The sequence below is a fragment of the Trachymyrmex septentrionalis genome, unplaced genomic scaffold (genome assembly GCF_001594115.1).
Source record: "Trachymyrmex septentrionalis isolate Tsep2-gDNA-1 unplaced genomic scaffold, Tsep1.0 scaffold11, whole genome shotgun sequence".
NCBI classification, from domain to species: domain Eukaryota; kingdom Metazoa; phylum Arthropoda; class Insecta; order Hymenoptera; family Formicidae; genus Trachymyrmex; species Trachymyrmex septentrionalis.
In genome coordinates, this window is record NW_017304228.1 from 413,473 (window position 1) to 437,684 (window position 24,212).

Below are 24,212 nucleotides of genomic sequence, written 5' to 3' on the forward strand. Positions count from 1 at the left end.
AGTCGAAATGATTTTTTTTACAAAATTTGACTGTTTGCCGACGTTAAGAATCAAAATAAGTCAGTTTGATTTTTTCTTGATTTTATATTTCTTTAGGGACGTCAAAATGACAAATCGAATAGGATTTTTCCTTGGTACGGTAAAAGTTTCGATTGATGCAAGATCAAAAGATAAATTGCTAAGAAATTTCAATGTTATGTGAATATTACGACTAATTTTTCGAACAGTTGTGTCTTCTCGGAAATTATCTATTCTAAAAAATTTAAAATATAAGTTTCACAATTAATTCTTTTGATCTTTCTACTGTTTAAATTTCTTTTCTCTGAAAGTCAATCTATGGATAAAAAAATATGACATTGTCTACTAAATCGGATCAAGAGGACGGAGTGAAATATATATAATTGGGATGGCGACTAAAATTTTTTAATTAATAGCTTATCTACTAACAAGTTTTATCATATATACGTAATATTTAATGTTTTAAAAAGTTACACTGTATAGAATTATTAAAATGATTGCACTAATATAATAACTTGATAAGATTACTCTAATCGAGCAAACAATTATTTTATAATATATTGCATTGCTATTAGGAATCGATATATTTAATACTTTATACTTTTCCTGCTCGGCAATTTGCGATTTTACAACGAAAATCTCGATCGGGTTCGACAGGTGCCAAACCGTAATATACGGAGCATGTTACTTCCACTTGAAGTATAACACCTAATTGCGCGGTACTGTCAAGATCTTGCATCAATTCGGACTAAATGTTTACGATAGTCGGATGTACGCGGCGAAAATTGGCAGTGAATATCGACTCTTTTGCGTCGTTACCGTGCTCGTCGGATCAATCTTGCTCTTACGAGAAAACTAAGAATACGTCGTGCGATACATGATTATTACTTTTGCCAATTTTAACGATCCAAGAGTGAAGAATCATGCCTTACATGAATTTATAGGTTTTGTCATAATAGTTTTATCATAATAACATCAGCTTTTTTGTATTATTTTTTTACAATTAACTTGTTCAAATTAATAATTAGAATTTTAATTTTAAATATAATTTTATGATAGGATTTAATGATCACAAATTGAAGGATTTAATGTAATAGTGATCTAAAGCTCGGTTGCGCGCAGACGATCTTAATTAAGATCTAGCCTAATGACATCCTTCTTGTGATGTTAGAATCCGTCATGTCTTACGTGAATTTACAAGAGATTTCGTTATCATAATAACTTCAGTTTGCGCATTATTTTTTTTTAGATTTAACTTATTTGAATTAATAATTATAACTAATTTTTTTACATAAAATTTTATATAACTAGACAAGGATATCCTTCTCGTTGTTAGAATCTAATTAAAATACAAACTCAGGAAAAGAAAATTTTCAACTATAAATTTAAACTACTTCATTGAGAGGAATCAATTTTAAAGTTGTCGAAAGTGAGTTTGCGCTTTTCTGAAAAGGTGTTGAAAAGGTTCTTGACAGGGTAAACCGTGAAATTGCACATTTCTTTTCTCGAGTTCGAAAAAATCGCTCAGGTCATCGTTACCTGAATATCACGATTGTTCGGGTAACAAAGGGACAAGTGGCTGAAGTGGCTGTGAAGTGCAGCGCGCCAGGTGTTTGCGGAGGCGCAGACTGCGTGATTTTCAATTGACGACGCCACGGGACTTCCGGCATCATCGCCAAAATTGCGCCGTCCTCTTGGCAGAGTTTCTAGTGCTCGTGACGCGCGTCAGCGAAGTTCCCCGCAGCGAGAACGGAGATTGCATTACTCATCTATCGTTAGCCAAATCGTGTCTCGCGAAGATCGTTGCGGGTTCGACTGTCGGAGAAAAATCTTCGCGTGGCTGCGTTTCACGGTGATATTGCGTTATCAGCGATGTCCGGAACCTGGAATCGAGGTCTTTTTTGTACTGTATCCCCGAAGATGCTTTCCTGTCGTAATATAAAATTTATATAACATACATTTTGTAGTATGATTTATTCTGTAAAATTTATAATAATTTATAATAATTTATTATAATTTATTCACCAACACTTTTATTTTTTTCCTATTTAATACTTGCGATTTTATATTTTTGTTATATAAGTTTTACGATTTGCGATAGAAAAGATTGTAAAATTAGGAACACGATAGAAAAGGAATATATTTTTTATACGTGGAATCTCGTTTAAAAAATAAATTCCGTCCACTGTTATTGTATTAATTAATAATTGACACGGTTTATTATTTTTTTCTCGTTAATTAATTATTGAAACAAGAATTACGACGTTTAAATATTTTTCTAACCTTGTGGATTACGATGAGTCGAGTTTTATTAATCTCTCTATCTTCTTGTATTGCAGATTTGTCGGATTTCCGTGCTCGTCGTGTAAGGCAAATCAGACTCGATAATAAAGTGCGTATCAAAGTGCATTAGATACATGTAATATATAGTACATGTCGTGCACGTGTATTGTCATTTGTCCTCATTGTCTTCAAAGAACACACAGAAATCAATAAAAATTCAAGATGACTTTATTTCGATTCTTAACATCAATAAACAGACAAATTTTGTAAAAAAAAAATCATCATTTTGACTTTCATGACGTCAAAATAAAGTCATTTTGACTTTTTCTTAGTGTGTTCCTTGGGCAGAATAAGTTACGATAATGCAGTCAAAATGACATTAAAAGAGATTAATGATTCGTATTAAACTTCAGTCGTCTTTGCAGCCTAGCGAAAGATTTTTTAATTTCTTTCCGCGAGGAACTCAATTTTAGATTAAAAATAAGAAATTCGACGATGAAATTTCTTCAACGTTAACAACGTTATATGTGTCGATAGACTATCTCGATAAACTGTCTCGCTATAAATCCTCGGTGATTTCTGCCAATGTGCGATATGATGTGCACGCGTTACGCAATCCTTCTATCACCCTGTCTTTCTTTCTCTCAGCACGCTTCTCTATCTCTGTATCTTTTCGTGTTACGCCATGTAGATGCCGACCGAGTGCATCGCCAACCCGTTGCAACGGGAGCTGGCCGACTCGATAATACGGCTACAGCCGCTCGATGAGATCCGCATCCTCCTCGCATGCGGTGCTAAACCGAATGAGCCAGTGACCCAGGGCCTCAGGCCCCTGCACTATGCCGTGTGGCAGCGGTACACCGAGGCCGCTCAGCTGTTGCTGGTGCGCGGTGCCGACATCAATGCAACCGACGAGTGCGGCTACTCGGCCTTGCATCTCGCCGCCGAGCACGGCTACCTGGATCTGGTGAAGCTGCTGCTTAAGTATGGCGCCAAGGTGGACCACCGACAGGATACGGGGGAACTTTTTCCCAGGTGCGACTTTTACGTTGACTGCCACTGATTTGATTACTGGTGACCGTCGAAACCTTTTAAAATGCTTGTGAAAGATAAATATGGCGTAAAATGGTCTAAAATTTTAATTTTATCTAAAATTATCTCTGGTGATTTTATATAATTTTATACAAGATTTCAAATGGCATAAATAAATAGTTGGAGAATAGTGCAAAATAAAAAGTACGCCATTTAACAATTAATTTTTAATCACATTATATTATTTTGTATAATATATTTACGAAAATTTTACTGCGATAAAACTCTCCAAAGAACACATAAAATCTATAAAAAATCAAAATATCTTTATTTTCATTCCTAACGTCGATAAACAGTTAAATTTTGTAACAAAAAATCATCGTTTTAATTTTCACGTCAAAATAAAATTATTTTGATTTTCTCTTAACTTGGTGTGTGTGTGTGTGTGTGTGTCTTGAATCACCGAGCAATATTAATCTTTATTAGCTATGCGTTACTTTGTCAATATGCTGTATTTTCGCGATTATGCATTTAGGACCATGTTGTGCGACGAGCCATTGCGTCTGGCTCTGCGAAACCGCCACGTTGAGGTTGCGAAGATCTTGCTCGAGGCCGGCGCTAATCCAAACAAGAGATATTTTTTCGGCTCCGAGATCAATCTGGTGTCGCCCTTGGATATGGAGTGTATGGAATTGTTGTTGGCTTTCGGTGCTCATCCGAACACGCGGGATCGTGCCGGGTTGACGCCCCTCATGAAGGCTGCCAGACTACCGCAGGTAAACAGTCGGCGATAGATAGAAGACTTGTAACTCGAGGTCGTGTTTCTGAAATCAGTTCAAAGTCACTTAAAAGTAATTTAAAGAGAAAGGAAAAGGTCACTATCTAAAGACGTTTTATTTTCTTTTTTCTCAAATCTTCTCTAAGGGCGCTTTTTAACAAGATAACTGTCCTATAGTTGAGAATTGATTGAAATGGATTCAAATTTTCAGAAATACGCATTCGCAAATGTTAAAATGAATCTTGCGTTTAATCTGGAATATATTTTTATTCATTTATAGAAATTGCACGAAGCACATTTCTATGCCTTTCAATGTAAAAATAATATCAGTTTTTTTCTGTGCACACACAATCTTGAATACTGCTCAATTTAAAATTTCGAATAGGAAATGTAGTTTTCCAATTCAATTTCATCCGATTGAATCTAATTGAATCCAATTAAATTCCATTAAATTTGGATTAAATCCAATTAAATTCGAAAAAGTTTTTGCTATTTAAAACGCATTTGGATAAGTAAAATTTCAATTCATTTTAATCAATTCTCATTTACTACATGGGTGTACTCTATATGACTTATAGGTATATAATAAAGCGTTACGAGTTTTGCTAATTGTAAATTCAACATTGAAAAATAGTGATCATGTTCGAAATAGGAAAAGTAATTAAAGAGTAAGGAATTGATAAGAAAGTATTAATTTTATAATTTATTAGTAATTTCGTAGACATGTACATTATATTTAAAGCTCAATAATACTCGATTTTTATTCAAAACTAATTTTTATATTATTGCTCGAGTAATAATAAATTAAAGTTTAAAAGTAAACTAAATTAAGTTAAAAATTACATTTAAAACTTACCTACAAACAACAAGTAGGTCATATTAAATACTATGCCATTATTGGTTACTTTACTCTCTCTTCGAAACAATGCGTTCTAAATTTCTTCAAATTCATGCCTATGTTCAACATACAGTAACTATAATTACATGTTACGTTTGCATTTTCGCAAACTCACGGAGAGCTGATTTTGTCAACCGTGAATGTCGCAGGGCATTTCTTCGGTGCTTCTGCTGCTGAGTTACGGCGCGGACGTGAACGCGACGGCGGACGCTAGGCACGATTACCGGACGGTGTTGCATTATGCGATTCTCGGCGGCGATCCGGCGGTGATCAATCTGTTGCTTAAGCAAGGCGCCCGGTTGGATCTCGGGCCGGACTATCAGAAACCGACGGCCCTGGATTTGGCCATACTCAAGGGTGACCCGTCGATCGTCGAAATGCTGCTCGAAGCAGGTGAGTCGCGGTATCTCGAGCCGATAACGCTGGCATACGGCCGAAATTGCACGGCATCCGAAGGCCAATTCACGCGCGTCCGGTATTAAATCTATCCGCGTCGTACGACTTTTTTTTCCTTGTGATTGATCAGATAGACCTTGCGGTCGTATCGGGCAAAAACTGTTCTTGACAATGTTGATTTAATAATGTCTACGGACTACCGCTTTTATTTTCATAAGTTTGATCTAGCATTGCACTTGGAAATTATATCTGAATTTATTCATAATTATATAAATTTTATCTAAATATTTCAACGTCCTTACAGAAATCTAAATACTGACCAATTTAACATTAGTCAATTTAACCAAAAGGTTTACTGAAAGACAGTAATTAATTACTTATTTTTAATGTTAAATTGTTTCAATATTTTTAATTAGTATTTCAAAGTATTACATATTAGATCACATTTTCGTGTCCTGAACGTTTTTTTTTATTTGAAGTAATATATACATACAATACTAGTAGCACCAAGAGATTAGTGATAACGATTATATACAATTTATAATACTCTACACTGAGAAAAAAATGCTGTTGATTCAATTAAAGTCTATATTACGGGCTGTCACTAATATAAATAATTAATTCATATATATTTTTATTGACATAAAGGCTTGATTATTGAAATAATAATTTATACCTTTATGTCAATAAAAATATACATGAATCAATTACTTATGTTAGTGACAGTCGTAATATAGACTTTAATTGAATCAAGCATTTTTTTCTCAGTGTATTTCACTTTTTAAAGATGTTAATTAAAGTATTGTAAGATTCATTTAATAATTTTTGTGTACTTGTAAAAATGATGAAAATTAAACCCGGAATACGAATAAAATATGTAATGAAGAAAAAATCATCGTATATACTAAAAGATTAAGTATTAGATTTCTTCTATAAGAGTAGTGATAATAATTTAATCCAGCTTTTATTCTCTATGTTGCGTATTCATATTTACGATCTTAAGAAATTCTTTGTTCAATATTGTTTCATTGAATTAATATTGTTTAATCGAACGAAGATCTAGATAAAAAAAAGAATACATTTTTTTGTTTGCGATTTTCCAGGCGCGGACGTGAACGCCACTTCGCCGATTATTGGTTCCCCATTACACGTGGCATGTGCAGATAACATCCCGAACCGGTTAGAGATCCTGTGTATGTTGCTGGAACGCGGCGCCGATCCCAACCTGGTGATACGCAGCGACGATGGACCAGCGTTGAGGCCAGTGCTCGCCGAGTACGTCGCTTCTAACGAGAACCCGTCGGTGGAGATAGTGGCGTTGCTGCTGAAATACGGTGCCCGAGTAGTGATCAAGACGCAGTTTCGCGATCCACACGGTATCCTCAATTCCTTGCAGAATACGGCCGATAAGCCGCGGTTGCTACGCGCACTATTGGAAGCGGCGGAGAGTTTTGATCCTTGCATGATACGACGGTCCAGCAGTTTGACGGACGCACAGAAGGCCCTGGTGATGGAGGCGGCTAAAACTCCGCTGCCGTTGACCCATCAAGCGAGATTAATAGTCCGCAAACTTTGCGGTACCAAGCTACCAAAGATTGTCAGGAAATTGCAGCTACCGCAGTCATTGCATCGTTACCTCCTCTATGACTACTACTAGCCGAGAGTTAAAGTTCGAGACGTTTGTTGGGAGAGATGATATTATATGTCCGGAGTACTTCCTTGGATTTTCGGTAATTGCAAGGTTCTTATATTCCATGCCCGGGCTTGGTGCTCGAAAATAATTTTAAGCAGCCTTTAGACGATCAATATTATATAAAAAAATTTTAGTCTTAATAAATAAAAATTTTTTTTATTATTTAAAGCTACATGAAGAAAGTATCGTAAAATTTTAATTTAATGCTGACCAGTGCTGTTTTCTTTTTCAGAGCTTCAACCTCGTCAAAATTATAGATTTGAGATAAAAAAGATGAGTATTATCTCGCTAGAAGCTACATCGGAATCGATAGTATCGAAGTCGAAGTCTATTTTTTAAAGAGTTTGCTGGAGACGCGGAAGATAAAGTATTTGCACAAAGTACGATATTATGTGAGTTTACGTCAGTTCAACGAGTACAATAACGAGGTTGTCGAGGCAATGACCTCTTGTTTCTACTTGTAATTAGTATTCTTCTTTTGTACGACGCATAAAAAGTGATATAAGCTTAGACATTATACATATATATTTTGCCTGTACTCGTTATGATTCTAGTCACCAAATGTATACCGTCTTGTATGTATGTCTTTTTCTCTACTTTCTATGTTGGGAAGACTATTCGCGATAGAAGTGATGCAAGACGCGTTATTTCCATTGCTGAAACGTGAATGGCCGAGATTCTGCACTGAAAAAGTCTAGTAATAATCGGTCCTAGATAATAATTACTAAAGCTTTGGTGAAGTAATTTCAGTCAAATGTGTTCAATTAATATAATTAGAACCAAATATATCTAAACGTTTACTTTACCTTTCTAATTATTCCTGAACGATTGATTACTATTATTATGTTTAGCAATATATTTTCTAAATATTGCATTAGTACTGCTAAACAAAGTACATTTGGTAGCTATTGCCAGACTTTTCTTTCAGTATGCTCTTTTCGCTAACATTCTCGAACATTCTCGCATAGTCAAGTGGAAATATTACGTAGAGTTACCTGTCGAAGTTATATACAGCGAAGTTATACTCGTCGCCCCGCATAGCTGAAGAGGATTTCTTTCAACGGTCGCGAAATGATTGATCTTTTTGTATCTTTGCATATATGATGATATGTACGTTCAATGTTTAATAAAGAGAAATAAAGAGGGATCAAATTGGAATGCTAATCCACCTGTGTCTGATGAGGGCTGCATGCTTGCAAGAGTTGTGCGATTATATGACCCCGCGACGTGCAGAATGTTTGTGGGTGCAACAATGATCCGTACACCATCGCTACCCTCGAAATAGCAGCCTCAATACCGTGACTTACGTCAAACTTTTGGCAGTCGCTTTGCCCGTGAAGAAATTCGAGGTTCCTGTACATCTGCGCAAGTACGGGTTTAATGAGTGCGGATGATTCGAGTAAGCGAATAAAAGTCTCTCAACACTTCCTCAGCTTTTAAAATAATAATAATGTTAACATATAAGATATTTAAGATAAATTTGTGTGATAAAATTAATTTAACAAATAGTAAAATCAAATAAAAATAAAAATTATTACGTTAAATAAAGCCCATGAAAGTCAAAAATAAAAATTATTTAATAAAGGAATAAGATGGATCGAAAAGAAACGTTAAACTGAAAAAGTAAAATTGAGCTCAATATCAATACTAATATAATGCTTTGTTTACAAATTAGTATGTTGATCGTTTCGAAGAAGGTCGGGGCAATTTTCGTAATTACTTACTGTCTTTTGTGTTTTTGCCTGTTTGGCGATTTCTAAAAGACATAAAGACATTTCTCAATTGATCGCAATCTTCGACATTATTCATGCAAATTTCCTTCGATTAGTAATTACTATGATAAAGTTAAAAGAGAGTTTATAACTGCGATAGCAGTCGTCTTCACGAGTAAGAGAATATAGGCGTGCTTAAAATTGTATCCTATAAGCTAATTCTAAAGTAATTCGTTAACTGACGTACTCTACACCACTGAATCCTCGGAAAGTACGGAAATTCCATGGCGCTCCTCCAAGCTCGGTTTGAAATATCCACGAGAAACGACTGTCTCCGCGATTTCTCGTTTTGCGAACGAGCACCTATTCGCGACACGGAATTTCAAGTTTAAGCGCAAATAGAAGTAGTAGTCAAAGGTCAAGATCCGCGCACTCGAAACTTAAATGATTCAGATTCGGGGAAGTGAATGCTTAAAACGAGATGTGCGAATAGAGAGAAAGATCATTGCTCTTCTATTTATAGCAAATAAAATATATAAATTATTAATATATGGATATACAAATACAAATGTATAAATTTATATAATTATACCTAGTAAAAAATGTTTTATGCATGAATATGTATAAATATTCACAAACATGTATAATTAAATATGAAATATGTCCATACGTGTTCATACATCTTTTTTTCTTTTGTAAAATTATTTTTTAGTATAATAGAAATAATAATAATAATGTGAAAACATTAAAAATAATTAAAAAGGTAATTTTCGCAACTATTTATTTTAGAAAAAAATCTAGTTTGAAGAAATATACATATTTCATATATAATTATACATGTTTATGAATATTTGTGCGTGTTATGTATGTTTATACATATTTATATATATTCATGCATGAAAAATGTTTTACCGGGTACAAATATTGTACGTCTGAATTATAATTTGTTTATATAAATTTTATATTATCTTGTATGTTGCTTTTGAAAAATAGTATCGTGATGCGAAATATTGAAAGCTAAATATTTTAAAAATAATTGATTTGATTACACCTAAGAAATCCCATTTAATTCTTTATAATCCATTTTTATATTTGAGGTACAAGAATCACGTTATTATTACGTGATAAAATGCCGAAGGTTTACCCAAGGAACACACCAATAAGTCGAGAGAAAGTCAAAATGATGATTCTTATTGTTACAAAATTTGATTGTTTTATAATTGACGTTGATTTTTTGTTGACTTTTGTGTGTTCCTTGGGTACGGGCAAACCTTTATAACTTCAATTTTTGTATTTAAAATCGTCTTATAAATCTGATCTTAGAGAGATATTAAGATATCATTTAATTAAATGGATCATATATATATATATATATATATATAAAATAGAATTAAAAAATATTTGTATATGCGCTGTTCATTAAATTTCAAACATATATTTATTTCATTTTAAATACAAGAAATACATTATATTCAATAATAAAAATTAAAACAGATTTATATTATCATCATGACATCAAAATGATACAATGGAATTAACTTCAAAGTGATTATTAAAAGTCACTTTCGATCAGTCATGATTTGTCTTGACATTATTGTAACCTGCTGTTTTGTTTGGGAAATTAATTGTAGTTAAGGAAAATTATATAATAAGATAGTTGGATTCTTTTTGATCATAAAGAGGACAAAGAGTGATTGACAAAATCAAATCTTATACCGACTGAGCCGCCGCTGTCGCATTGATCGCATTGACGTGATGTGAGATGTAAGCAATGTGAACATCATGGCAGTCAGAGTGTTGGGTTCGATTTTGCGTAAAAACGCAGGATTTTTCGGCACTGGCAGGTTGCTGGCGCCGAATAATGCACCAGCAATCACCAATGTGTAAGTCAAATTAATTGCGCTTAAACGTAGCTCTGTTATTAATTGCATATGCGCGTTATATAACGATATAACCTGTTCGCCATACGACGTGATGGACTCTATTGAGAATGCATGTTTTGCAGCCAACATCGTAATGGTCATCAATGGAATCCGGACGCGGAATACCTCAAGCAGTTTGACGTACCTGTTATGTACAGCACGGAGAAGATTGATTGGACACCGCCGCGGCATGAGTCTATTCTATCTCGTCCTCCCATGGCGGAACAAACTATACAAAATATGAAGATTAACTTTGGCCCGCAACATCCAGCTGCTCACGGTGTCCTCCGGTTGATCCTGGAGTTAGAAGGTGAAATCGTGATCAGCGCCGATCCACATATTGGTCTCCTGCATCGCGGCACAGAGAAATTGATCGAATATAAGACCTACATGCAGGCATTACCTTATTTCGATCGCTTGGATTATGTCTCTATGATGTGCAACGAGCAGTGCTTCTCCTTGGCGATTGAGAAACTGCTGAATATAGATGTGCCTCTGCGCGCAAAGTATATTCGAGGTAAAAGCAATGCGTGATCTTGTTCTGTCGCAATAATATGAAATCTGTTTTTGTTCTGTTTAGAACTGTTTCTTGCTTTCACCAAGTGTATCAAACACATCTATTTTACTTTAAATTTTTTTTTTTTAAGTGTAAACTAATTATCTACAGAAAATATTTATGGAATATGTTGGAATAAATATACTCTTTTATAAAAGATTTAAATAGTAAAAAGGCTTAAATAATTTTAAAATTAAAACAATAAGATGTAAAGCTAAGAGTCGAGCAAAGTCTTTAATGCTAAATTATTAAAAATAAAATAAGCTACTTTTAACAAATGTTTCAATCCTAAGAACATTCTTAATATTAATATGACTTTATAATTTAAAATTCAACCGGCAGATAATATAATTGCCATCACTATAATTAATAACCTGTGATTCAAGATTCTCCAAGTCTGATAGAATTCTCTGCTTGCAGTTCTTTTTGCAGAGATTACGAGGATTCTGAATCACATTATGGGTGTTGGAACGCACGCATTGGATATCGGCGCTCTTACGCCCTTCTTCTGGCTATTCGAGGAGCGAGAGAAGATGATGGAATTTTATGAGCGTGTGAGTGGCGCCCGTATGCATGCAGCTTATATAAGGCCCGGCGGTGTCTTCTTGGATCTACCGTTGGGTCTCATGGATGACATATACGATTGGGCCTCCAAGTACTCTGCACGATTGGACGAGGTAGAAGATCTATTGACAGACAATAGAATCTGGCGGCAGCGCACAATCAATATTGGTACTGTGACTGCAGAAGACGCGCTAAATTGGGGCTTTAGCGGTGTGATGTTACGAGGCTCTGGAATAAAATGGGATCTGAGGAAAGTTGCACCTTACGACGCTTACCATTTAGTGGATTTCGACGTTCCGATTGGCACAAACGGCGATTGCTATGACAGGTAGATCTAGACGAGAATTGAATTATATAGTTAAAAAATAGTATTAAAAATGTAGGAGTAACAAGATTACTAATATCTGTTTCTACCAATGTAGATTAACTTTAATTCAATTTGATTTATTTTTCATCTTTTTTTAATTTTAAAAGGCTTATTCTATAATTCTTAACGACTATAGCGATATTGTTACATTGTCGTTGCGCAATTTTTTTATTATATACAAAACCTACTAGCAATGACAATTTAACGATATCATTACAGTCGTTAAAAATTATAGAATAGTTTCCTAAGAATTAGAAAAAAAAAATAACAAGCTTTAAACAAGTGATTAAAATTAGAAATCAAAAGAAAAAAATTTGAATATTCTAACTGAATATAGATATTTTAATGTATCATTCTATATCACAGTAATAATATACAAAAGAGTTATCTAAAAATCTAAATGAATGAAAAATGGCATTATACAATATATAACTCTTAAATATTATTTATAACATTTGGTGCGATACCTCTTATTTTCAGATACCTATGCCGTGTCGAAGAGATGCGACAGTCGTTGCGTATTATCCATCAATGCTTGAATCAGATGCCAGAGGGAGAAGTACGATGCGATGATGCCAAGATTGTGCCACCGCGGCGGGAGGAGATGAAGAACAGCATGGAAGCACTTATCCATCATTTCAAGTTGTTCACTCAAGGTTTCCAAGTGCCACCGGGAGCGACGTACACCGCCATCGAGGCACCGAAGGGCGAGTTCGGCGTTTACCTCGTTAGCGATGGCAGCAGCAAACCATATCGGTGCAAGATCAAAGCGCCAGGCTTCGCTCATTTAGCGTGTCTACAGCACATCGGACCCAAGCACTTCCTCGCCGACATAGTCGCCATTATTGGCACGCTGGACGTCGTATTCGGCGAGATTGATAGATAATTTCCTAACAATGGATAATTTGTATAGCATAGAAATATAAATTAAAATAAATTATGTAAAAACCTTTGCATATACAATAGGGATTTACATATATTATATATAGGTATTTAAGAAGTCGATATATTTGCATGTTATATGCGTCCATTCGTGTAATATCGCGCATATAATGTGACCATGCGATGAGTATAAATGAATATTGTATATATCTCGTTGCATGTAATAAAAGGACATGTTATGAATATAATTATTTATGTCGAATGTATGTATGTGTGTGTGTGTGTGAGATGTACTCGCGAATTCTGAATATACAAAATGCTAATGTTACACCTTAAAACGTCAGCTACTTAATTTCTAAAGATTATGTGAATTCACGCACAGATAAGAACACACAGAACTGAGTTTCTTTTATTCTAAGTTATTTTCTTTTAATTAAAACATTATAACAACTTACTGTGTGACGTTATATCAGTACACGATGCATTTCTTCCGCACGCAAACCATAATGCAAAATGCAATATAATGAACAACGAGAGAGAATTACAAGACCTTCATTACGCACAAAAACGGAGAAGGGGATGGATGTCGTTTCGTAAATCTCTTCTTTCAATGAAACAGCATTAATTATCTCTGAACACTTACATCTGGATACCAACTATTAAGGCGGAGTCGATCGAAGCGCAATAAAGAAATGAGTGGCTGACCTAAATTCCAAATTCCAAATCGCATTAACTCCGAAATAAGAAACTGGAAATGAGAAAAAACCTTTCAATTATTATTTGAATAATTTCAATCTTTTCTGATGTTATATTAGACAAAAAATAATTTAAAAAATACATTTTTTTTTCTAAATAATATATATATTTTTAAATATATTGGGTTGACGAGAAAGTAATTGCGTTTTTTTAAAAGACATCTATCAGTAAAAACCGCAATTATTTTCTTACCAACCCAATATAAATATATCTTGATAAAGTAAAGTTTCAGCTTTAAAAATCTCTTTTTTAAATTACGATACGACAATTTTTAATGGAGTTATGAGCAATTAAAGTCAAAATAATTCTTTTATTTAATCCGCGATAACTCAGTAACCAAAAATCATAGGAATATTTAAAAAAAAAACGATTTTGTAGGGAAAGTATCAAGCTTTCGATAGGTAATCGAAAATTTTCTCAAATTCGTTTTGGACACGTTACAAATCCACAAAGTGAGAAGAAAATTTTTCGTCTTTTTCAGCTCGTAGTTTTTGGTACGTAAAAATTACCAAACTCATATACACTTAAAAAATGTGATAAGCTTTTAAAAGTAGAGATTTCAAGCTTTAAAACCCTTTTTTTAAATTTGAATTTCATTCATTATTGACGAAGATATTGTATATACAACTTTGAGCTAAAAAAAAACGCAATTACTTTCTCGTCAACCCAATATATAATAAACTCGCATATAACATCTAAAAAATATTTTAAAACTTAAATATTTTTTCTGTTTCATATATATGTTATCTACAGTAAGAAAATATTCTTGAGAAATAGCGATCATTGATGAATTCAATATCGATGGAATGTCAAGTTCATTTTTATCCTTTCAAAATTAATCGCAGTATAATTAATTTTTTTTTTATCTTTCAGAACAGGATTAGCAGCTCCAGAAGTACGTCAAAGAATGACCACGCATTGATTTACATTTGCTGATCTGTTCTTGTGGAAGGGAACCGACAGCACATACAAGATACCGGTCGACCTCCATCAAGCCGTTCTATTTCATTAATCCATATCGTGCTTACATACGAATAAGTTTCCATAGCCAAGAAAATCGAAAAGAGAGGCCTGCTATGCCATAATATATTTCTCAGAAATTTCTGAACAGTTGGGATTTGCACTTCAGACATCTGCGTAAGAAATAAAAACTATTTTGTAGCCGTGAAATCGATAGCGAAGTGATGAAGAAATATTTATGGCAATCTGTCTTTTCTTTTTTTTTTTTGTCGTTAATCTGACGACTCGTCGAGATGATGGAACGACACTTGCGATAGATGTCGGTCGGAGGAAATCGTAGTTCATCTAATTACCGTGTCCTCCTCCTGTCAAGCACGACAAGAAGTCAAAGCGTCGGCTTTCTCTATTCCTTTCGCCGGTGAAAACTGAAATTCGTGTTTGCATGCGCCAGCGAGACGATATTATGATTTTCGAATCCGAAGCTCAAAAAACTTCTTTTACGAAAACACAGTGAGTTAGAAAAAATTTATGAAGAATTAGTCTATAAATCATTAGGCTACTCTCCAGTAGTGTATAATATAAATAAATGTTTTTTTTATTTAAAAAATTAAGACGCAAGAATCAATTTTAATTGTTATACTGTATGTTATACTGTTTTGTTACATTTCACTTTTTCATCTTCTTGATATTTAGTGGTAATTAAATTTAAAAAATTATTTAAAGTGTTATTTTATTTTGGAGTATATAATGTTAAATTTGATTTTCTAAAACATAAATTAAAAAAATATTTAACTAGGAACACAAATACGTAAAAAAAAACATTTATATATTTTATTTTAGTATCACACAAGATAGAGTGTTTCTTTCCAATTACGAAATTAAATATTCAAAACCATTTGTAAAAGGACACTTTTGATGTGTTCTACTAATATAAATATACATAATTAGTACAAATAATAATATTTCGACAAAGCGGGCAAGAGAAGACTTCGGTTTTATTTGCGAGAGTTTCTTATGAAGGCAATTAAAGGAAATGTGTATATAATATATTAATAAAAATGTGGTATATAATAAATAATATCGATTAGCACTAAAATAATATTTTTGTTAATGAACGTTTGTCTCAAGAGCAGTATTATCGGAAATGGCTGAATGTTACCATATATAATGTATGGATATTATACTTATCGCGTATAATTAACTAAAACAAGGTAAAAAGTTCTGCGCCTTCGCATGCTAATTTATTTTTTTCTCATAATGATTATACTATTTATCGGTTTGTAGGAATTTCCATCCTCTTTAATTGCCTTTAAATGTCTATTTTGCAGTATTTTTTACTGATTATGTAGGGTTAAAAGACGTCGTGTTCATGATTATTTATTTACAATGTCATAAATTATGATACAATAATTATGAATAATGTTAAGCATCTGGAGCATTTAATAGTGTATGTATACGATTATTATTTATCTTGTTGATTGAACGAATGAATTCTTATTTAAGTGTTTCTTCAAATAGCTTCTGATAAGATATTGTAAACTATCGGTCTCGAAAAGAAAACATTAATATGATCAAATCTTGCATAAAATTTGTAATTTTAATTTATAACATCATTATTGTGCAATGTTTCCATAATTTGGGATGAGTCATCCCATTTTTATCTTTGCCAATCAAAAATTTGAATGCTAATATTTATATCTATGTCTTTTAACACGCAATGTGTTATTGATTTATTATCTGTGGTAAAAAAAAATATTGTTCTATAATAAGAAGTTGTTTGGTTAGTTTTAGTGTACTAACAGACATTAGATATAAATCTTACGCGACCTAGAATTTATTTTCATAAGTTTATGCTCGCTTTACAGGGAACATTGTTACTTTTGCTGCAGCACTGCACGCTCGGTAGTTTTCTTGAGATCTTTTTACCGTCTCTTTATACCCACGCATCACTTTCCAGAATATTCCTCTGAGAACTAGGTATATCGAGATACTCTTTATTACGCTTGTTGCAAAAGCCTCCGTTAATTATCGAATGTGTTTTTCACTCAACTTCATTTAAATGTCTCTTTTTCACTTTCATTAATTTGAATGAAACGACATAAGTTAATATCATTTATTATATCCGATCGCGCAATAATCAAAGATAGATTTATGAGGAAAATTGTATAAGCAAAATGCACATGTTTGAATGGTATAGAAATTAAGAATGAAGGAGGAACAAGATGCAATTAAAATTGAAAATGACGTTAATCATTTTATTCATTTTATTTTAGCTATGATTTCTGGAAGAATCTGATAATTCACAAATCTTGAGATGTCTCGTGGATCATTGCATTCATTCAAGTTGTTTCGAAACAATTTACACTTGAAAAGGTGAGAGTCTTTCTTTCCTGAAAACGAGTAAATGCCGGAACTTACGTCACCGATGAAAGCTAGTCGATAGCGACCTACGTACATTACATACGTCGAGTAATGCGAAGAGGCGATTGTGCAAACAACAAAAATGTCATTAAACCAACTTTATATCAATGGAAGAAGTAAGTCAGTATCTCTTGCATGCCTATACTTAATCCAGAACGTTTTTCTAGCTTACAAATCTTTTTTTTTAATTACCATCTAATTATTATATTTAATTTATTATTCTTAAATTTCATGATAGGAGAAAGCGTTCTGGACTGTTAAAAAAAAATTAAAAATAAAAACGTGCGAATGAGAAATCGCTTTCGCTGATCAGATGCAGCCTAGTTACTCATGGTTCAGAAACGGGCAATTATATATTGATATCCTTCTTTCCGTTAGCAAGATGCGCTTTAAGTTTTTGCAAAACAGTAAATTTTTAATATAATGTTTTAAGAATCGATTCGCGTGTCGAAAGAAAGTTACATTTGATCTGCTTACTAGAGATGATTCCGTTATTTTAGAATACTCTGTATATGCGATATTACTATTGCGATACAATTCTAATTGATTTTAATTTCTGCGGTGATCGATGGAGCTGTCTTAAGAATTAGCTTTGTTATAGAAACGCATCTTATATATGTCGCACCTTATATATGTCGCGGAACCGACATTGAACGTCCTTGCAGGTCACATTGAATTTCCAGCCGGGGTTTTCTTTGCGGCAAGTGTTGCAACAAACCGCTAGTTGTCGTGAGTTTGTAATTTTTAACATTTTTTAACAACTGTTCTCGTGATTAAATTAGATTTAACTCTTCGTTTGCAATCTACTTTTTATTATTCTACTTTATTAGACTTTCAAAAAAAAAAAGGAAAAATTCAAAATACTTTTCAACGTCTTTATATTACTGAATAGTTTTATAACAAGATATTTTAGGAGAGAGAATTTTTTTCTTTCTTTTGAAGAAGTTTGAAAGTGAAATTTCGCTCGTGCCTCAAAAAATACCCAGATTATACGGAGGGAAATTAAAATTAACTAACAGTAGATTGACGCTTGTTATTTTTTATTATACATATTTTGTAGGAAAGATATTTTTCCTATTTTTTACGCTAATAATATTTCATCGCAATAATATCATTGTAATGTGTGATTTCCATACAGCTAGGCACCTCCTCCAAATTGCATTGTAATACTCGATCAATTCAATTATCCTCGCGCTTTTGTGTTACACGATCAATGTATAAAAGAAAAAACTTTTTAAATGCGTCATAGATAGCTTCACGATTACAGAACGCACCTGTCTATTTATTAATGACACAATATAATGGAATTGCCGATCGGGATTTCGCATAATTAAACGGCAATTAATTATTCCATCTTGGTATTTCGCCGTGATGTCTTTAAAATAATGATATGACTTGAAGAACTCGAAAGATGAGGCTGAGCATTGCGAAAGATCGTCGTTAACTTACTTAGTTACGCCGTTTCGCCCCGCAAATTACAGCACGGCCGATTATAGCGTTCGCCAACGTTTGCGGCGCGCGGCGGTGGGGTATTAACCCTTTCAGACCTGATATCCGGCAGACGTGTATTTTTCTTATTTACTGTGCATATAGTTCCCAAGACACTCGACACAGTTCACGGACGCGTTCTAAGTTATTACTGCGATTACTTGATGCCACGTGTGTTTAGACATAATAAAACCTGTTTTTTTTTAAACATAATATGATACAATAGAAAAAGAAGACCAAACGAGCAATTAATGGATGTTGGTCAAAGAGTAAACTTTATTATAAAATATTAAAGAAATATTTTTTTCCAACTTACAGAGTTTTCTTCAAAATCAAATAATAAATAGATAAATAAAAAAATCTTTTAAATATCTATAGAAATCGATAGATCATTAAAAGTTACAAAGTATTTTATACTAACGATGGTCACAAAGAAAAAAATAGATAAAATGTGACAATATAATAATAATAATGATATATATTACAATGCAGTGCGCACTTAAAAGTGAAACAATGAAAAAAGAAAAGATAAAAGATCTGGCTGAAAAAGAGCTGTGTGTGTGCTAGTTATTATATAACTTTCTATATATATATTTTTGCATTCGTTATATATTTTTTATAGGGTAACTCCAGCAAATACGCCGCGCTGGGATTTATGCCGCACAAGTCAGAAAAAATAGAAGGAGTGGGGATAATTTTCCCACAATTACTCTCTCTTTGTTACATGCCTTTATGTTATATTAATATAGTGTTAAGATTTCAGTTTCTTACTGGTAATATTAATGAAATTATTATGAGTTGAATCGATTTGTCATTATTGAGTAACACCATCATAAATTATAATTTATATAAAATAATTACTATAGGACGTGCAAAAGACTTAATGATTATTTCGTGATACATGAGTGTAGAGAAATAGTAAAGCATGTTGTATAACAAATATAAGTATTTTATTCTTGTATTCTTTGTTTAGTTTGTTGTTCTGTATATCCCATCTATTTGGAATATACGGCATTTTTAGCGGGCAGGATTTATGCCCAAAGCATACAAGGTGCGCAGATTGAATTCAGTGCACTAAATGCAATAAACGCATTACATGAAATATGTACCTCATGTCATAACACTTGTAATACATGTGGGAATATCGTAATTATTACTTATTACTTCATATACATATTTATTCTTATTCTTTAATAAAATTTTATAAACGCATTTTATAAGTTATCGTGTCATTTTACGTCTTATTTATATGCATTATTTATAAATTTTTCATGAGCCGTACATACCCGCTTCCCCTATTTCTGAGTAGTCATATATCTCATCTCTATGGGATATACGGCAAAAATGCAAGGATTTAAAAAAGTTTTTTAATATGGAATATAAATATTTCATATTTCTAATATTTTTTTCATAATAGTAGAAATAATATATTTCATAATAGTACAAAGTTTTTACTGATATAATTCGTTTACTTTAAACATAATAAATGATAATTAATAAATTAAGTTTTTGAAAGGTACGGCGTACATACCGGAGTTACCCTATAATTGTAGAAATAATCATAAAAAGAATAGCGTTTAAAAACATTGGAGTATTTTGTACGATTACGAAGTAAATAGTTATTATTAATAGACATATTGTACTTAATAATCATTATTTAGCAAAAACACGTTAAACAAAAAGAGGTTTAAAGTAATATGTTCATAAAAAACAGCATGTTCATAAAAACATTAGTTTTATGTAAGATTCTTATTTTTCCTTCTTTTTATACTTTTTTTTTTTAATAAGTAGCAACGATTCGAAGTGTCCACGGTGTTACGTAACGCGTCAGATGGTATGCAGAAAATGTCAGGCCGAAGGAAAATATAGCAATTATGTCGGATTACTCTCAGTTTTGCACAAACGCGAATAATAGCAACCTGTTAGATGGATTTGTCAGTGCCGCGGAAGCTATTGTTTGCATAGTACTAAAATTAACTATCCTCTAATTAAAGAGTCAAGGCTCGTCCAAACTTGAAATAAGATCACATAATTCTGTAATTACGACTGAAGTGTTTCGAGCGATAAGAAGCTCTTTATTAGCGATCTGCTTGACGTACACTCAAATAGGATTGAAATATTGACTTTGCGAATCAATAGAGTCCATTTGTTGATATTTGATAGTTGCAAGGCTTCTTCAAAGCTTCACTTTACATGGAATACGAGTATATTAAATGATATTGTTAGTTTTTGTAAAAAAACACTGTTAAATTTATATTATCAAATTATATCCAATTTGAATACCCCAACAGCACAAAAGTTGCAATATTGCTGCAATATTACACGTTGCAACAATGTTGCAGTAATGTTGCTGTAAGTTTTGTGCTGTTGGGGTAGTTTCTAATCATTTATAGATCGCCACTGCTCTTATTTGTCATATAATATGTCGTTAATTTAATTAAAACAAAAAATTGAACAATTTAATCTAAGAAAATATATTAAATTTAACTTAAATTTATTTAAGTAATTTATCGGCTCTCAATTTATTTCTGAATAATTAATTTAATTTAAAATGAATGTTAGTTCAACATCTTAACACTCGGAACTATAAGGCGTTTCGTATTTAAAGTTTAAATTTATTTATTATTTAGTAAGTGCATAAATTAATGTGAACGTTGTTTACTTTAAAACTGAATTAGAAATAAATTCATTTACATTTTGATACGCATGAAAATTAAAAATAATAAAACATTATTTAACTTAAGAGTTTATATTGTCATTGCTTTTTTAATACTTAACAGTGAATAATTAACGATTCATATGTAGAATACTATTTATTACTTTGGTAATTGAGTAGTTAGATCGATGTCTAACTTATATATATGTATTAATTTTTAAATTTAATCTTTTGCAAGTTGAGCAGTTTGACACTATAGAATCTTTTGACGCAGGATACTCCACTCTTAAAAATTGACATTTCAGTTCTTAATTCTGACGTTAAATATCTGGATCACTTGGTCCGAGTGCCATTTGAACTTCTAGCTATTAAATCTTTTCCAGGTAGTAATCTTCTAGAACGTGGATTTAATATCTAATCATGCATTCACGAGCCAAATGCTACGCGTAAAATCATAGAGAACAGAGAACCGGTGGAGTGTACTTCTAAGAAATTGCAATGTGGACTTTTCCGCACACGAGATACACTCGACAGCACTCGAGCAAAAAGTTCCGCGTATTCATAGAAAAATGTAATCCTCTACTTGCAAATACGCATGTCTGTTGAAGATCTAAAAAAAAACACGTACGAAATTTTATGGGCGCGTAAACGGTTTTTTATTTTTATTTTATTTTCGTTTTTTCCTTTTTTTTTTGGCCTCTTTTGTATTTGAATGTCATCATCATTTTTTTTAAATTTAAATAGTCATCGCCGCTGACCAGTCAAATTAAAGAAATTTGAGAGGCGAGATAATGTACAACGAACGTCGGAAGGAGAAGCCTCTCACAAAAACTCGTAGGTTTCCTAGCGTTAACCTAGATTTACGTCCTCGATCGCCTACCATTACGATGTTCTCAGCTGGCGATTGTCGATCATGAACGCAGTAGCGGAAATTGAAACCGGGTTATTTTTGGTAGACCTCTTTCTCTGCGAGATTCTGCGGTATCCCATAACAGCCTTTCTGTAGCGTTCATCGATCTTCGCAAAATTTTGTATGTTAAACCGCGTCATAATAGCAAATTAATGATAAATTCCGTATGCCGAAAGAAAGAGAGGAAGAGATTTTAATGCATGAGTGAAATAGCGGTAATACCAGTTGATGGCAGCAAAACTCTGTGGCACATGGAACACATCGCTACCCGATAAAAAATTTTTCATGCATGAATATATATAAATATGTATAAACATAAACACGCATAAATATTCATAAAAATATATAATTATATATGAAATATGTCCATATGTATAAAATTATTTTTTGGTGTAATAGAAATAATAATAGTAATGTGAAAACATTAAAAATAATTATAAAGGTAATTTTCGCACTATTTTTGTATTAGAAAAAATCAAATTTGAAAAAAATGTAAAAAAATTATTTATGTATAATTACATATAAAATTATGCATAATTATGTATAACTTTTTTTATATTTTTCTAAACTTGTTTTTTTTCTAAAACAAATAATGCGAAAATTATCCCTTTAATAATTTTTTATGTTTCTGCATTACTATTATTATTTCTAATATACTAAAAAGTAATTTTACGAAACGAAGAAGGACGTATTAACAAGTATGGACATATTTTATATATAATTATACATGTTTATATGAATATTTATGCATGTTTATGTATGTTTATTCATGCATGAACAATTTTTTATCTGGTATAAATCTTATAATAACATGTAAATATTTTTAATAATAGTTTTTGTACTCATAAGGAAGATTTGCATTATCTTCTAAAATATTTTTATATAAATCTTTTAAAAATTTATAATTTAGAACTCATTAATATAAAACTTAAAAGAGAGAGACTCTTGCTTTTAAAATTTGTAATAAAAGAGTTTATGAAATAATACGTCTATGGTGTCGTTAAAAGAAATCAACTTTCAAGTGGAATTTCGTGTACATTGAAAAGTTCACGACATTTTTGTGTCAAGTTCTAGAATGACAAATATACTCGTTGCATCGACGAACCATCTGAAAGTTTATAAAGCATGTATTGTAACGTTCAGGAAGGCAATCGTTGTGCTTCACCTACGCAGCCCCCGAATTGCTATTATTGCTTGCCAAACTAGTCGCATCGGGGAGGTAGATCGCCGAGTAACGGGGAAGCACGGAAGGAAAGGATTCGCGATTCCACACATGTGGGGGGGTTCTACATGGGGAGGTGGGAATCGAAAAGGAGGATTTATCGTAGGGTAAGGCGTGATGGAGAAAGCGAGAGGAGGCGATATAAATCGTGATGATGGAGGCGCAAGAGCGCACAAATATACCGGGGCCTGCGACGACTGAATGAAAACATACAGGAAAGAAGACATGTTATCTTCAAAAGAGTATTATGGTGTTCGAAAGTTGTAGAAACTTGAATATTCCGAAGTATTTAATGTTAATTCGCTCAGAAGATATATTCAGATTTTTATCTATTTTTGAACTTTATGAGTTAAAATCAAATAAGTTACATACTGATTAATTGTTTAATTATTTTATCACAAAAATTTATTATGAACCATCGTAAACTGTATACTTGACAATACACAGAAAAATTTTATTGCTAAAAACCGTGATTACTCAATTTACTTTCTTCCTTTTAAGTAACGGTTATCTTTAAAAAAGAATATTTCTTTGATAATACTCTTAAAATATAATTGTGTTACAAATTAAAAAAAATGATCATTGTTATGTATTTAAAACAAGAAATTAATTATTTTTGAAGAATATTACAAAATTAATCGAAGAAGCGATTTTATATAATAAGTAAATCGAATTTAATTTAATTTGATGATCTTGAG

At 32.5% G+C, this 24,212-nt stretch overlaps 2 protein-coding genes across 6 annotated transcripts in view; both read left to right on the forward strand.

Moving 5' to 3' along the window:
- Positions 1 to 8,235, forward strand: part of LOC108750386 (ankyrin repeat and protein kinase domain-containing protein 1-like) — an 8,671-nt gene extending 436 nt beyond the window's left edge. The window contains exons 1-7 of one of the 5 annotated variants that reach the window (XM_018489802.1): positions 1,471 to 1,951; positions 2,358 to 2,410; positions 2,993 to 3,336; positions 3,869 to 4,109; positions 5,159 to 5,402; positions 6,509 to 7,135; positions 7,331 to 8,235. In XM_018489802.1, coding sequence (XP_018345304.1) covers positions 1,891 to 1,951; positions 2,358 to 2,410; positions 2,993 to 3,336; positions 3,869 to 4,109; positions 5,159 to 5,402; positions 6,509 to 7,062 — 1,497 coding nt within the window. In that variant the 5' untranslated portion in view covers positions 1,471 to 1,890 and the 3' untranslated portion in view covers positions 7,063 to 7,135; positions 7,331 to 8,235. Of the gene's footprint in view, positions 1 to 1,470; positions 1,952 to 2,357; positions 2,411 to 2,992; positions 3,337 to 3,868; positions 4,110 to 5,158; positions 5,403 to 6,508; positions 7,136 to 7,330 lie in introns of those variants that run through there. The other 4 variants (XM_018489809.1, XM_018489815.1, XM_018489830.1 and 1 more) reach the window with 4 other exon arrangements.
- Positions 8,236 to 10,550: 2,315 nt separating this feature from the next.
- LOC108749035 (NADH-ubiquinone oxidoreductase 49 kDa subunit) lies at positions 10,551 to 13,344 on the forward strand. Its single transcript, XM_018487528.1, has 4 exons — positions 10,551 to 10,693; positions 10,816 to 11,249; positions 11,709 to 12,180; positions 12,700 to 13,344. Exons 1-4 carry the CDS (start codon positions 10,593 to 10,595, stop codon positions 13,103 to 13,105), a joined length of 1,413 nt encoding a protein of 470 aa, XP_018343030.1. The 5' UTR covers positions 10,551 to 10,592; the 3' UTR covers positions 13,106 to 13,344.
- The last annotated feature ends 10,868 nt before the right edge of the window (positions 13,345 to 24,212 follow it).

Bases quoted from the DNA above. Each gene is read 5' to 3' on its own strand.
- LOC108749035 (XM_018487528.1), top strand. From the start codon at position 10,593: ATGGCAGTCAGAGTGTTGGGTTCGATTTTGCGTAAAAACGCAGGATTT. The intron at 10,694-10,815 runs GTAAGTCAAATT...CATGTTTTGCAG, and splicing joins GCACCAGCAATCACCAATGT to CCAACATCGTAATGGTCATC. The intron at 12,181-12,699 runs GTAGATCTAGAC...TCTTATTTTCAG, and splicing joins AACGGCGATTGCTATGACAG to ATACCTATGCCGTGTCGAAG.